At 43.5% G+C, this 14,184-nt stretch overlaps 1 protein-coding gene across 1 annotated transcript; it reads left to right on the top strand.

The window, feature by feature from the left end:
- The first annotated feature begins 7,820 nt into the window (after positions 1-7,820).
- C35H12orf76 (chromosome 35 C12orf76 homolog) lies at positions 7,821-10,453 on the top strand. The gene is made up of 2 exons (XM_087424091.1): positions 7,821-7,969; positions 9,154-10,453. Exons 1-2 carry the CDS (start codon positions 7,837-7,839, stop codon positions 9,237-9,239), a joined length of 219 nt encoding a protein of 72 aa, XP_087280217.1. The 5' UTR covers positions 7,821-7,836; the 3' UTR covers positions 9,240-10,453.
- The last annotated feature ends 3,731 nt before the right edge of the window (positions 10,454-14,184 follow it).

Below are 14,184 nucleotides of genomic sequence, written 5' to 3'. Positions count from 1 at the left end.
CCTTATTCTCAGAAAAAAAAAACCCCACCATATCCCTCAGAGGACCCCCAAAATTCTTACATGACTAGGTCACCCAGATTTCAATGAAAGCCTTCATTATTTTATTAATTTTGACCTATTATGATCTTACAAAGTTCTATTTGTTATGACAAGGCTTTACACTCTTTTAGAAGAGATTATAGCTCTCAATTCTGTTCCATTGGTCTATCTATATGTCTATTTTTATGCTAGTACTATATTGTTTTGATTACTGTAGCTTCATGGTACAGTTTGAAATCAGGGCATGTGATGCCTCCAGCTTTGTCCTTCTTTCTCAGGATCGCTTTTGCTATTTGGAGTCTTTTGTGGTTCCATACAAATTTTAGCATTGTTTTTTTCTATTTCTGTGGGAAATACCCGGTGTTCATGGATCAGAAAAATTAACATGATTAAAATATCCATACTACCCAAAGCCATCTATAGAATCAATGCAATCCCTATCAAAATTCCAACGGCATTTTCCACAGAAATAGAAAAACAATCCTAAAATACATATGGAACCACAAAAGACCCCAAATGGCCAAAGCAGTCTTGAGAAAGAACAGAGCTGGAGGCATCACACTTTCTGATTTCAAACTATATTACAAAGCTATAGTAATCAAAACAGTATGCTACTGGCATAAAACCAAACACAGAGACCAGTGGAACAGAATCAAGAGCCTGGAAATAAACACATGCATTCATGGGCAACTAATATTTGACAAGGGAACCAACATGATTGCTGGATCATATGGTAAGAATATGTTTAGCTTTGTAAGAAACTGCCAAACTCTTTGGATTGACTCTTACAAATTACTAGAATCCTAGAGGAGTTGTGACAAGTCTAGCACTAAACATAAGACAGATGGCATCTTTAGTCTTTGTCATTGTACACAAACCAATAGGTGTAGACGCAAATGCATATCCTTACTACAAACCTCACACTCTTGATGAAGGATAAGCATACAGCCAGCACAGCAGTGAGTTTCAAGGCTAGCAAACACTTACCATGCATGAGCATCATCTCATTTAACCCTCCCAACAATGCTACAAGACAGAATCTGTTAGCACATCCATTTTACAGAAAATGGATAGACGTTAAGTCACGTAGCTAGAAAGAAGCAAAGTGAGAACTTGAATTCAAGCATTTTGGCTCTAGATTCCATGCCTGTAACCACCTTATTCTACTTTTGCTTGGAGAAGCTCAGGGTAAAGAGAGAGGAAAATAAACAGACTTTCCAAAAGCAAAGTTAGAAGCATGTGGTAAGGAGAATGACGGAGTCTTGGCGGCTCTCCAGACCCTAGAATGTGCAGAGAAAAACTGTGGCTTCAAGTCACATAACCTAAGGGTGATGCAATTGCTGGTCAATTCTGTTGCATCGCAAATGTCTCATTTAACTCCTTCAAGGCCTAGACAGATGTGTCCTTCAGTCACCAGTTCAGTGGTGGAGTCAATACGTCACAGTCTTGAGGCAAAGATAAGTACCTGTCGTGGCCCTGGAGGAAATACTGAATACCCACAAATGCAAATATCAGGGTAGTTTCTTCAAATATCCTTTTCCCCGCCCTGCCTACTCCATGGGCAAGAGCCTTTCCACACAAACTGTGAAACATAGAGAATGGGGCAAATGAACTCATATTTGTTTCCTGTTGATTGAAAATAAGTGTTTAGTGACAGATTCCAAATGGTTTATTTGTAGGAATTAGTTCCTCAGTCTTCACACAAACTTTGAACAGTCATCAATGCAAAAGAGAAGGTCTGTTTACACAGAAGACTCTCTGACCAGGGACACAATTCTCTGGAATAGCATTATAACTTGATGTTGTCAAACAAACAAAAAATATGTAACTTTAGAAGTGTTCAAAGTAGTTGTACTCAACTTGATGGAGGGCAAAAGTTGCCGAGTTGATGGTTTTAAAATTAGAATGTTGAGAAAACTAAATTTCACCCTGTCTCAGGACACAATGGCATAAACATAATTCTGTTGGAGGAAAATAAAAAAGGCAACCTTGATTAACAACAAAGGGGGCAAATGGTACAGGAGGGGGCAGCTGCTTCTCTTCTGTAAACGTAGGTGAAAAAATACATTTCATAGCTGTATTTTAAATATATAACTTTTTTGGAAGACAGTCGCCTGTCATCATTTGACACTCTACCTCTGCTGGGTTTTAACATTTTGAAAATGTAACCTCAAACGCCCAAGTAAGAAAAATGATCTAAAAGTACATGAAGGCCATATGTGGAATTTACATTTCATGTCAACATGCACTGAGATGAAGTAGGCACTTGAGAGGGAGGAGGTGAGAGTGAAGATGGTTGTGTCCTACTTCAGCTGAAGGGACCACTCAACAATTGAGACAGCCATTCCCTTTGCTAAAATAGTTGGGGTACTTGTTCAACTCAGGTTTCTCCAGGTCCACCATGTCAGGATCCTTTTGAGTGAAAATCACAGCCACCTGACTCAACAAACAAGCTAAAGCAAAAAATGAAATTGATTGACTTAAGAGACTGTGAAGTCTAGCCCAGGAATCTGGGGCTAGATGCTCAGTGTCATCCGACTTGGCACCATTTCCATCTCTCCCATCTTCTCAGACCTCCTGTCTTTTGTGTTGGCTTCACTATCTCAACGGATGGCAAACGTGGCCTTTAACAACTGGAGGGGGAAAAAAACAGCATCTTCGTTGAGAAAAAGGTTTGGATATAACTCTCATTGGTCCAGCTCAGAGTCATGTTCTCAGAGTTCTTAACCAATCACTGCAGCCAGAGGGATGGAAGCTGCTGATTGGCTGTGTCTGAATCACGTGCCTGCTCATGGCTTTGGGCATAAGGTCAATTACCCCAAAGGCTGGGAGGGAGGGGGTGCTTCCCCACAGGTCACCTGCTAAATCTGGAAGAAGCAGGAACAGACACCAGACAGGCAAAAGCAGCCAGTGTCCACTCTGTCATCACCATGGGATGTCCAGAGCCTTCTCCAGCATCTCCAAGGATTCTCCTGGTGCTCAGTTCTTGCTCAGAACTTCTCCCATATTTTTGCCTGTCACCCTTGGTGGTGTCATCAACACTCCTAAGGCTGCAGTTATATCTCTAGCCTAAGTCACCCCAAACATGGACACAACCCCCCTCCTTTATTCGCCAAAGTGTCCCTAATTTAAGGTGGTTATGTGTAATCCCTTCTATGGTCTGAATGTTTGCACCACCCCCAAAATTTATATGTTGAAATCCTAACCCCCAAGGTGATGCTATTTGGGCCTTTGGGGGGTGATTAGGTCATGAAGGTGGAGCCCTCGTGAATGGGATTGGTACCCTTATGAAAGAGACCCCACAGAGCTCCCTCACCCCTTCCACCAGGTGAGGACGCAGAAAGAAGGCGCTGGCTGGGAACCAGGAAGGGAGTCCTCACCAGAAAGTAACCATAATGGTCAAGTCCCTTGATCTAGGACTTTCCAGCCTCCAGAACTGTGAGCAATAATTTTTGTTGTTTATAAGCTACTCAGTCTGTGATATTTAGTTATGGCAGCCCAAGTGGACTAAGACAATCTCCTTTTACCGAAGTTTCAGGCATTGGGTGTTTGCAATCACAGGAAACCAGAGAAACTCAAATGCCAGATGTCCCTGACTGTCCACCTTGTGAGCCTTCTGATGCCATAATGCTGGGGGCTGCTTCCTCCCAACCCAGTCCCTTCCCCCATCTCTTGTGTCATGCTCCCATCACAAGGTCCCCACCATGCATTTCTCAGGTACCAGGTGAAAATCAGAAATTAAGATGATTTTATTATTTAGAGCAATTTTGCTCTATCTTGAACTCTCCATTCCAGACTATGCTCTGTGGTTTGCCTTTCATAACCAAAAAGGCCGCTAAAGTATTTTCCAAAACCACTTCTTTCCCAAGTTAAAACTGGTGCCTCTCAATGCAAATCAAAACCACAATGAGATACCACTTCATACCTACTAGGATGACTATAATTTTTAAAAAAACAGAAAATAGCAAGTGTTGGCAAGGATGTGGAGAAACTGGAACACTTCTGCATTTCTGGTGGGAATGTAAAATGGTACAACTGCTGTGGAAAATAGTTTGGCAGTTTCTCAAAAGGCTAAACATAGAGTTTCCATATGACCCAGCAATTCCACTCCTAGGGATATATCCAAAAGAATTGAAAGCAAGACTCAATACATATATTTGTACAACAATGCTCATAGCAGCATTATTCACAATAGTTAAAAGGTGGAAACAACCCAAGTGTCCCTCAACAAATGAATGGGTAAAGAAAAAAAAATATATATATATATATACACACACACACAAATAATGGAATATTATTCAGCCACAAAAAGGAATGCAATTTTAATATACATGACAATATTAATGGATCTTGAAAACACTATGCTTAGTAAAATAAGCCAGACACAGAAGGACAAATATTATATGATTCCACTAACATGAAGTATCTAGACTAGTCAAATTCATGGAGACATAAAGTGGAATAGAGGTTACCAGTGACAAGGAGAGGGAGGAAGGGGGAGTTTCTGTTTACTTGGTACAGAGTTTTTGTTGGGGATGATGAAAAACTTTTGAATATAGATAGTGGTGATGTTTACACAACATTATGAATGTATTTAATGCCACCAAATTGTACATGTATGAATGGTAAAAATGATAAACATTATGTATATTTTACACAGTATTAATTAGTTAATTCATTGATTGATTGGCACCTCCCAAAATTTTTCCATTTTTTTATTTTATGTTTTTATAGATAAAACTGTAAGTATAAATATATTATCTGAAAGGTAGGGACTTGGATTGCACAGTTAAGTACTATAGTCTATGATCATGCAAGCATTCATTACACAAGTATTTATTGAGCACCTAATGTGTGCAAAGCACACAACATGCTAGAAACTGGGGGAAGAAGGGTACAAAAATGAATGAGTTTCAGGCTGTGTTCTGAAGGTAGAGTTGTCAGATTTAGCAAATAAAAATACAGGATGCCCAGTTACATTTGAATTCCAGATCAACAACAAATAAGAGGTCCTGTGCAATATTTGAAATGTACTTTCACTAAATATTACTTATTTATCTGAAATTCAAATTTAACTGGATGTCCTGCAACCCTGATGGAAGAAATTTATTGTCCAGTTAGAGAGATACGAGATATTCAGAAATCACCAGAATGCAAAGTACAACGAGCCAAGCATCAAAGATCAAGGGCTGTGAGAATTTGGAGGTAGGAATTATTATATTAATTCTGGATGGTCTACTGTTTTAGGACTGTGCAAATATACGTGAAGTTATTAAGCAAAGGAAACCGGCTATTTTCCGTATTTTTTCCCTCCTCTCACCTTTTTTGACAAACACGTTTCTCTGTTGCTTACTCAACATTGTTGCTCCACATCCATTTGATAAGTATTTGAGAACACTATTCTATTACAGGCACCATTCCAGGCACCAAGGACAGAGTGGTGAACCAGACAGACATTATCCTGCCTTCATGGAGTTCACAGTTTAGCGGGAGACAGACAACAATGCGAAAAAACGAAAGAACAAAATAACTTAAGATAGTGATGAGAACTATACAGAAGGGAAGACAAGGGCTGTGAAGATGAGTGATTGTGGAGGGTGCACTGGGGGATCAGAAAAGGAGCTCCGAGGCCTCAATGGTGTGCAGATGGCTGCCATGTACAGATCTCAGGGAAAAGCACTGCAGGCAAAGAGAACAGTAAAAAATGCTGAAGCAGGACGGAAAGAAGGTCAAAGCGCATGGAGTATCAATACACACAGCACGTTCTCTTTAAATTCTTTTGCTTGTCCTTTTATTGAAGGGAGTTTAAATGGGAAATAGTTAAATGATAGGCAGCAGAAGAAAGAAGGTAACGTTAGGCATTTCAATAATCCATAAACTGTTAGACCACATGATTTCTAGGGTCCATTTCAAACCCACTTTTCTAAGATGTATTTTCCAGAATAATAATATTAATAGCTAATATCTCTTCACTTACAATGTATGATGTCAGTTACATGCATTATCTCATTCAATTCTCTAACAACTCAGAAGTCAATCCTCTGACTATCATCCTCATTTTATAGATGCAGACATTGAGGCCCAGAGAAGTGATCTAGTGGGCAACAAGATGGAGACTGGAAGCCTGCTCACTATGCTCAACTACCTCTTTTTACTTTATTTTATTTTATTATTATTATTTTTTTTGGTGGGGAAGATTGGCCCTGAGCTAACATCTGTTGCCAATCTTCCTCTTTTTGCTTGAGGAAGATTGGCCATGAGCTAACATCTGTTGCCAATCCTCCTCCATTTTGTATGTGGGACACCGCCACAGCATGGCCACCAACCAGTGGTCCATGACCAAAATCTGAACCTACGAACCCTGGGCCACCGCAGTGGAGCGCCTGAACTTAACCACTATGCCACCAGGCCGGCCCCCTCTTTTTACTTTTAAAGACATCAGGAACTCACAGATACCAGGGTGGACTGATTGACCCACCATGAAAAAATCTCTAAGAGAAGTTAGTAAGTCAGGTCCCTGATCTTGTCTAAAGAAGAGCTTTCTCCTTCCTCCTTCCAGGTGGAGGTTTGTTGCATGCCTTGTGTTCCACCAGTTCCCAGGGCAGAGCTCTACAAAGGAAATCTACCAGCTTGTTGGGAATATGTCTCCCTGGTGCCTAAACTCAGCATCCTGTTGTTATTATTATTTCTCTTTATGGCATCTATCACAGTTTTGAATTATACAATTCTCTGCGTGATTGTTTATTGAATGTCTGTCTTCTTAACTAGACTGGAAGTTATATGACAGCAGGGGAGTGACAGGCACTTAACATTTTTGGAATAAATGAAGACACTCCCCTTTGGGATCTCACTAGTTTGGGTATAACCACCTAGAGTTGACAGAATGCTTTTCCATCTCTTCTGTGCATCACACATCCATTGTGACATAGGTATTACCAACCTCACTACAAATTCAGCCTTAACAATGAGGTGAGGCAGCGTGTGAGGCGGTGAAGCCCCCAGATTCAGATCTATACCTGGGTCAAATTCTAGCTCTGCCGCTTATTCTGTGTAGCATTGGGCCAAACACTTAACTAAGCTCAATTTCCTATTTGTTCAGCAGACATTCATTGAACACATATGCTACTCTTCTAGGCTCTGGAACAGAGCAGTGAGCGAGAACAAAATTGCTGCCCTCACGGACCTTACCTTCTAGGGAGGATAGCAGGTCCTCAGGAAATAACGAAATGTACGTTAAACGTATAAGGTAAGCGGTGATGAGATACGAGAGCTGAGGGAACGAGGGAACAAGGGAAGGGAGCGTGTATGTATAATGAGGGAGCGGGAGGGCTGCAATTTTAGAAAAGGCTGTCCAGGTAAGGCTCCCTGAGAAGGTGGCATTTGTGAAATGGGAATACAGAGTCTATTTCTCAGGCCTGTGGTGAAGATTTAGTAAGAAAAAACATGGATTCGTAAAAAAACACCTTCAATAGGTCCAAAATGGACATCTATGGAAAGAGGCCTCCTGAAGTTCAAAGGAGGGGGAACGTTTGTCACGGTGGAACGGCGATCGAGGGGGACGTTGCCCCGGACGGAACGGTGATCCCGCTGAAAATTGGCCCGGGCGGAAACGTTGGTTCCCGAGAAACGTTAATGCTGGAGGAACCAGGGCGGGGGCGGCACTCTAGCCTAGGCGTAGGTTACTCTGGCGATGACACGCGCCCGGCGGGTGCAAGCAGCGGCGGAAGGCGGTGCGGGAGGGGACAGGGGCGGGGCTTCCGGCGGAAGTGTGCTCTCCGCCACTGCGGGCCGGGAAGGATGCTGCGTGCAGTGTGGTGGTGGCTGTGCCTGGGCCTGTGCGGCCTCCTCGCGGGCCAGGCGGGGGCCCCGAGCCCTGTGGAGCCGCCGGAGAGGAGCCGGCCGTACGCGGTGCTCCGTGGGCAGAACCTGGGTGAGCGGCGGGGCCGGGCATGCGCAGGGCGGACGGCGGGCGGTGCGTGGGGGTGGCGGGTGCAGGGGCGGCCGCCTCCGGAGGCTGGGGCCGAAGGCCTGGGCTGTCTGCTCTAGGTCAGGCCCCAGCGGGAACCTGGGATGGGCCCACATAACAAACGCGTGAACGTACGTTTGCTTGGTAAAGGTCACATCATTTTGGACTCCCCCCGAGATCTTTGACATCACGCAATCTGGTTACGCTGGTTAAAACCCAGGTCCTTATGCGGTCATGTACCAGAACTCAACTTGAGTGATCCGTTGGAGGTCCCATTTCTAACCCGAGCACCTTGGAGATTTTAGATGTGAAATTTACTCTCAAAAACGTAACAGGTTTGTGAAGTTAATTGCTTCTTTCATCAGAAGGCCCTTGTCAAGACTCATCTAGAGACTGAACTGTGTTATTTATTGAATTTCCAGTTTTTATGAATGGCTTTACAAACATAGTTGGGCTCCTTGCTGCTATTTTTGTCCCCTGTAATAGGATGGTTCTCTGCAAAGCAGCCAGAGGGATCTTTTTTTCCAACTAAATCAGATCATGTCGCTTTTTGCCTACAACCCTCTCTTTAATAAATCCACAATAAAAAGGTGAATAAAATCCACCTTTCCTTCCTGGTCTACAAGGCCCTGCATGAACTGTCTCCAGCCTTCCTCTCTGGCTTCACTTCCTGCCTTTCTTCCCTCCCTCCGTCCGCCTCAGCCCCGACTGCCTCCCTTCTGTTCATTGGCTTTCTGGGCTGGTTCTGGCCTCAGGAGCTTTCCTTTGTGGGTCCTCAGCCTGCAGTGCTCTCCCAGCAGATTTTCACATGGCTGGCTCCTTCCTTTCATTAAGGTTAAGGTCTTGGCTTGTGTGTCACCACCTCAGATGCTTCCTCCGCCACCCTACCTACTGTTGCCCACCCCTCCCCTATCACTGTCACATCACCGTTTTCTTGACACACTTCAAGCAATGTGAAATGCTCTTACTTGCTTATGTTCCCTCTCCCACATACATGGAGACATCCAGAGAGGGTCTGTCATAGCTTTGTGCCCCGCACCTGGCACAGTGCTTGGCACTGAGTGGCATTTGGTAAATCATCATCAGTGAACGGATGACTTACAGAACCTGGAGCTGCCATTAGGAGGTGACCTGTTTCCCTTTTGCAGTGTTGATGGGAACCATTTTCAGCATTCTGCTGGTGATCGTGATCCTTTTGGCATTTTGTGTCTACAAGCCCATTCGGCGTCGCTGACAGTGGAGCAAGCAAGTTCTTCCATGAGTATTGGGAAACAGAATAAGTTGTGTGGCATGTGGGTCAGCGGAGAAGTTGGAATCAGAACTTTCTTACTTGGAAATGACCTTTCGTCTGGACAGTTGGTAAATGCTAAATGATTTAGAAAAAGCATCTAGCAATTACTTTATTTTTTCCTAACACTGTAATGCAAATAATTGGCCACTGAGTCTGCTTCTCATTGTTTTTTTGTATCTGGCTGTACTTGTTTAAAGGAAGACCTGAAGCTCCAGGGTTCAATGTAAAGATGGAGTGCTCGCGAGAAAGAAAACACCATAACTTTGTGAGCGGCATAAAAACCGCACGGGAGAGGACCAATCGTTAATGTTTGAAATATTAATAAGAGGAAGACTTAACATGTAGATATTTCATGTTTAAGAACCATTTGGTCACGGTGGGATAAGAATCACAAATGTCTTTAATTAAATAGAGTTGGACCAGAATGCTCTGTTTGCAAAGCAGTGTCAGCTGTGGGGAGGTTAGGCCGTCACTCACGCTCCATCGAGCTCTGCACTCCCCATTGAAATCAGGGCCACATCAGGTGGGCCTGTGACCACGGGCACCCTTGGGCTGGAAGCCTCTGGGGTTGGCCTGGAAATGTTAGTAGTTGGCCCCTCTGAGAAATAACTCCGTCCTGCTCAAAAAACGTTGATGTCTCTTGTACTGCACTTAAGTCTTTCCAGCCCATGGCCTGAAACTTGTGGCAGCTTTTCAGATTTGGCATCTCAAAGAGACTCAGCAGGAGCTCTTTTCAGCCCTGGGTGTGGAGGGCTTAGCAGAAGTGTGTGTTCACTGTACAAGGCCGAGTGGTGGGTGAGTGTGTGTTTACACAAATTTAATTTCAGTTTTGAAAATGCTGCTATTAATTTGCACTGTTGGTGAACTGGATTTTTTTCCCCTATTGAAATGATGCTTTCATATTTACAAAGTGGTTATCAGTATTTATTTTATTTTAAAGGTGCTAGGTTTAACTTTTTATTAAATTGAAATGCTTATCTTGTGCTCCCGTCAAGCACAGCACTGGATTTTTTTTTTTTTAACAACTCGTAATGTGAAATAACTGATGTGGGATACTGTAACTGTTTGAGGATTTTGTTTGTAACCTAACATTGAGCCATTGACATGTTCACTGTTCTGTGCCTTGGAGCAAAATGTCAATTAAAATTAAAATCTCACATGCTGTTTTACTCCTGGTAATTATTTCCTAAGCGTTTAAAATGCAGGGGTGTGTGTGTTTGAATCTGATTAAATCTGTTAAGGAAGCACTGTGAAGTGGAATTTTAAATTAATGTGTGAAATAACACTGTTATCCCGAGGCAAGGTATTATTTCAGAAAACTGAGCCATAAGTGATCTCTCAGGCTGGGCCAGGGGTCGGAAGACCTGGTTTGTTGTCCCAGATTCAATTAGAAACAGGCTTAACTTCTCCGGAGCTTCAGTTTTTCCATCTGTAAAATGGTGATATACATACTTTATCTTTCTTAATTATGGTGAGGATCAAATGATGTGAAAACTAACATGAATGAAGTTGGCCTGTCCCCTACCAGTCAGTGGTTACTGACTGGAGGGAGGAGCTGTGGGTGGGATTCTGAGAGACACAGGCATTAACAGAGTGAAGGCCCAGGAGCTTACACCCTCACCTTGTCTGGAATGCCATGTTTTGATATGTTGCCTAAAAACTTATTTCCATTTTTAGGATTTTAACAGGAAACAGTAAAAATTTGCTAGGCCCATAAACCTGTGACCTCCTGTCTGCTCAGTACTCACCAGCCAGGCAGTAGGATCATATTCATTTTCTGAAACAACCTTGCAATAGTTATTCCACATACAAACCCAAAAGGCAGCCTACATCTTCATTCCAGTGTTATCATCTGTTCAGTATGAGATTTCAAGCACAAGTAAGACAAAGAATAATCTTTGTAGAAAGAGGCTTATTACAGAGAGATGAGTAAAAACATCAGTTCTGGGAGCAAGAGAGAAATATAATGAAAACTTTTATGCACCAGAGACTGACCAACCAGTACTTGCAAGTGGAATTATTTTCCTGACCTTCCTCTTTGGGAGTGCATGGGAGGGGTAGCCAAACCCCAGGGCTCATAAACTGAGCTGCACTCAGAATACCTACCAGGGGCCCAAATGAACACATTTGGTTAACTTACATCAGTCATAAAAATGAGTTACTTGAGCAAACACTATTTTTTTTTTTCTGGGCTGACATCTGTTGGCAATTTTCCTTTTTTCTCTCCCCAAAGCCCCAGTGCCTGGTTGTATATCCTAGTTATAAGTCCTTCAAGGGCTGGCCCCATAGCTTAGCGCTTAAGTGCACGCGCTCCGCTGCTGGCGACCCGGGGTTCGGATCCCGGGCGCCCGCCGACGCACCGCTTGTCTGGCCATGCTGAGGCCGCGTCCCACATACAGCAACTAGAAGGATATGCAGCTATGACATACAACTATCTATTGGGGCTTTGGGGGAAAAAAATAAAAAAAAAAAAAAAAGATTAGGATAAGTCCTTCTAGTTCTCCTATGTGAGCTGCTGCCACAGCATGGCTACTGACAGATGAATGGTGTGGGTCTGCACCCAGGAAACAGACCTGGGCCGCCGAAGCAGAGTGCACCAAATTTTAACCACTAGGCTATCAGGGCTGGCTCAGCAAACACTCATCTTAACTTTCTTTAAAGTTGGGATTAAGAAATCTGCAAGTGCTGCTAGAGATTTAGGAGCTCTAGAATCTTATTAGTGTATTACATTTTTTCCAGCTAGACTTCAATCTTAAATCCACACATATTTCTAGACATGGGGCTAGTCTGGACTTTGAATCCATCACTTCCTGTACTACAGTCATCTGAAGTTGCCATAGTCCAACTCATCTTTTGGTTTTGTTTTGTGAGGAAGATCAGCCCTGAGCTAACATCTGATGCCAATCCTCCTCTTTGCTGAGGAAGACGGACCCTAAACTAACATCTATTGCCAATCCTTCTCCTTTTTTTTCCCCTTTTTCTCCCCAAAGCCCCAGTAGATAGTTGTATGTCATAGCTGCACATCCTTCTAGTTGCTGTATGTGGGACGCGGCATGAGCATGGCCAGAGAAGCGATGCGTTTGTGCGCGCCCAGGATCCGAACCTGGGCCGCCAGCAGTGGAGCACGCGCACTTAACCGCCAAGCCACGGGGCCAGCCCCCAACTCATCTTTGATGTCATCTGTGTTGGAAACTGGGATAAGGCTGGTGAGTATGGTCAGTCTTGTTCTTTCCTGTCATTATCTGGAGTAGACTTAGCTACCTGGACACTTGACATCACATATGGTGTGATGAGCTTGTTTGAGGAGCATTTAGGAACTTTCTTATATTTAATTTCTAGCACTGTCTTACGTGCAGAGTTGCTCAACTAAAGTTTGCTGCTGCTATTAGGCCACCCAAGCTTTAATAAACCTAATGAGGGCCGGCCCCGTGGCTTAGCGGTTAAGTGCGCGTGCTCCGCTGCTGGCGGCCCGGGTTTGGATCCTGGGCGCGCACCGACGCACCGCTTCTCCGGCCATGCTGAAGCCGCGTCCCACATACAGCAACTAGAAGGATGTGCATCTATGACGTACAACTGTCTACTGGGGCTTTGGGGGAAAAATAATAAAATTATAAAAAATAAAAAAAAAATAAACCTAAAGAAATTATTAGGTTTTTTAATTAAATAATCCATAGGTATTGCATCTCTTAACCTAAGAGTAACAGTTTTCTTCATGTTGCTCCAAGTATTGCTACTTACTTTCTCCCAAAAGCAAAGCAGCTCCTTAACATCTTCCCAGAAATACCAAGGCCTCATATCTGGAATCCAAACATTTTTGACTGGTCACTGCCTTTTTGTTTTAATACCAACATATTTAGGTACAGGATAAGGCTGGCAGCCCTAATTATCACCTGAACTTCTAAGAACAGCCTCACACAGCTCTTCGGCTTCAAAGGAGAGGGCAGATTCACTCAGGTTAGAGATCTGATGTTGGCTTGGCCTCCCTCACTCCACCAGAGCCAGTCCACCTCCAGGAGGGCTGCAGAGGCGTCTCAGAGCAGCCTCACACTGGCTTGCTTTAGTTTCCACTTGAAATGAGTAGCACGGGGCGTGTGGACTGTACGACAGGCAGGAAGACTGAGAGGAGCATGTCACCTTTATAATATACAACTGAATACTGGGAGGGCATTGTAATGTTCCAATAATGTGCACAACAGGAAGTGTGGCTACATTCAGTGACTAGAAAAACAACGTGGAGAGAGAGAAGACTCAAAGGCTGTCTAGAATATTGTACGAGCACCCTCTAAGGAAGCGGTCTTTATTTGCATTTTAAGAGAGTGAACACATTTATGAAAAACACTGGGACAGGTATACAAAATGCTCAGTCCCTTTTTAACTGACTTCCTGGGGAGAAAGTCAAAGACATAGGGAAGCAGAACAATGGAATGCAAACATGGAAATTACCTATGATTCACCTTAGTGAGGACACGATGTGGCCTAATTTAGCCGTTCCCGAGGAGTGTCTTCACTCAAGGTAAATGCTAAGTAAACAAAATGCCAAGCTGCGTATCTGAAACAAACGTGATGCTGCAGATACTGGCCTCGTGTGCAGAGAAGGAATTTTGGTTAGACCATGACAAAAAAGGCAGATGGTTATATGGAATCAAAAGCACAATTCTTTGTGACTAGGAACGTTTTACTGGCGATGCTAAGTGTATGATACAGACATCAACTGGGACATTAGTTTATGTTTCTCTTTCCATCCCAAAGACGCCAACAGATAGGAAACTGATGCAGAACAGAGGAGGATATCGCTTCCCGGGTGATTTCAGTGCAGCCTGTGGGAATGAATACACGGGTGGGCGGAGTGAGGGTGCCCTCAGCTGAATTCCCCAGGGGCCTGTATGTT

Source organism: Ceratotherium simum, chromosome 35, assembly GCF_057802395.1.
Source record: "Ceratotherium simum simum isolate JZ-2026a chromosome 35, ASM5780239v1, whole genome shotgun sequence".
Lineage (NCBI taxonomy): Eukaryota > Metazoa > Chordata > Mammalia > Perissodactyla > Rhinocerotidae > Ceratotherium > Ceratotherium simum.
The sequence above is the reverse complement of the archived record's forward strand: the minus strand, read 5'-3'. Positions and strand labels throughout refer to the sequence as shown.

What these genes read in the sequence shown, in the direction of transcription:
- C35H12orf76 (XM_087424091.1), top strand. Translation starts at nt 7,837, where the DNA reads ATGCTGCGTGCAGTGTGGTGGTGGCTGTGCCTGGGCCTGTGCGGCCTC. An exon ending in GCTCCGTGGGCAGAACCTGG is followed by an intron (nt 7,970 to 9,153) that starts GTGAGCGGCGGG and finishes TCCCTTTTGCAG; the next exon opens with TGTTGATGGGAACCATTTTC.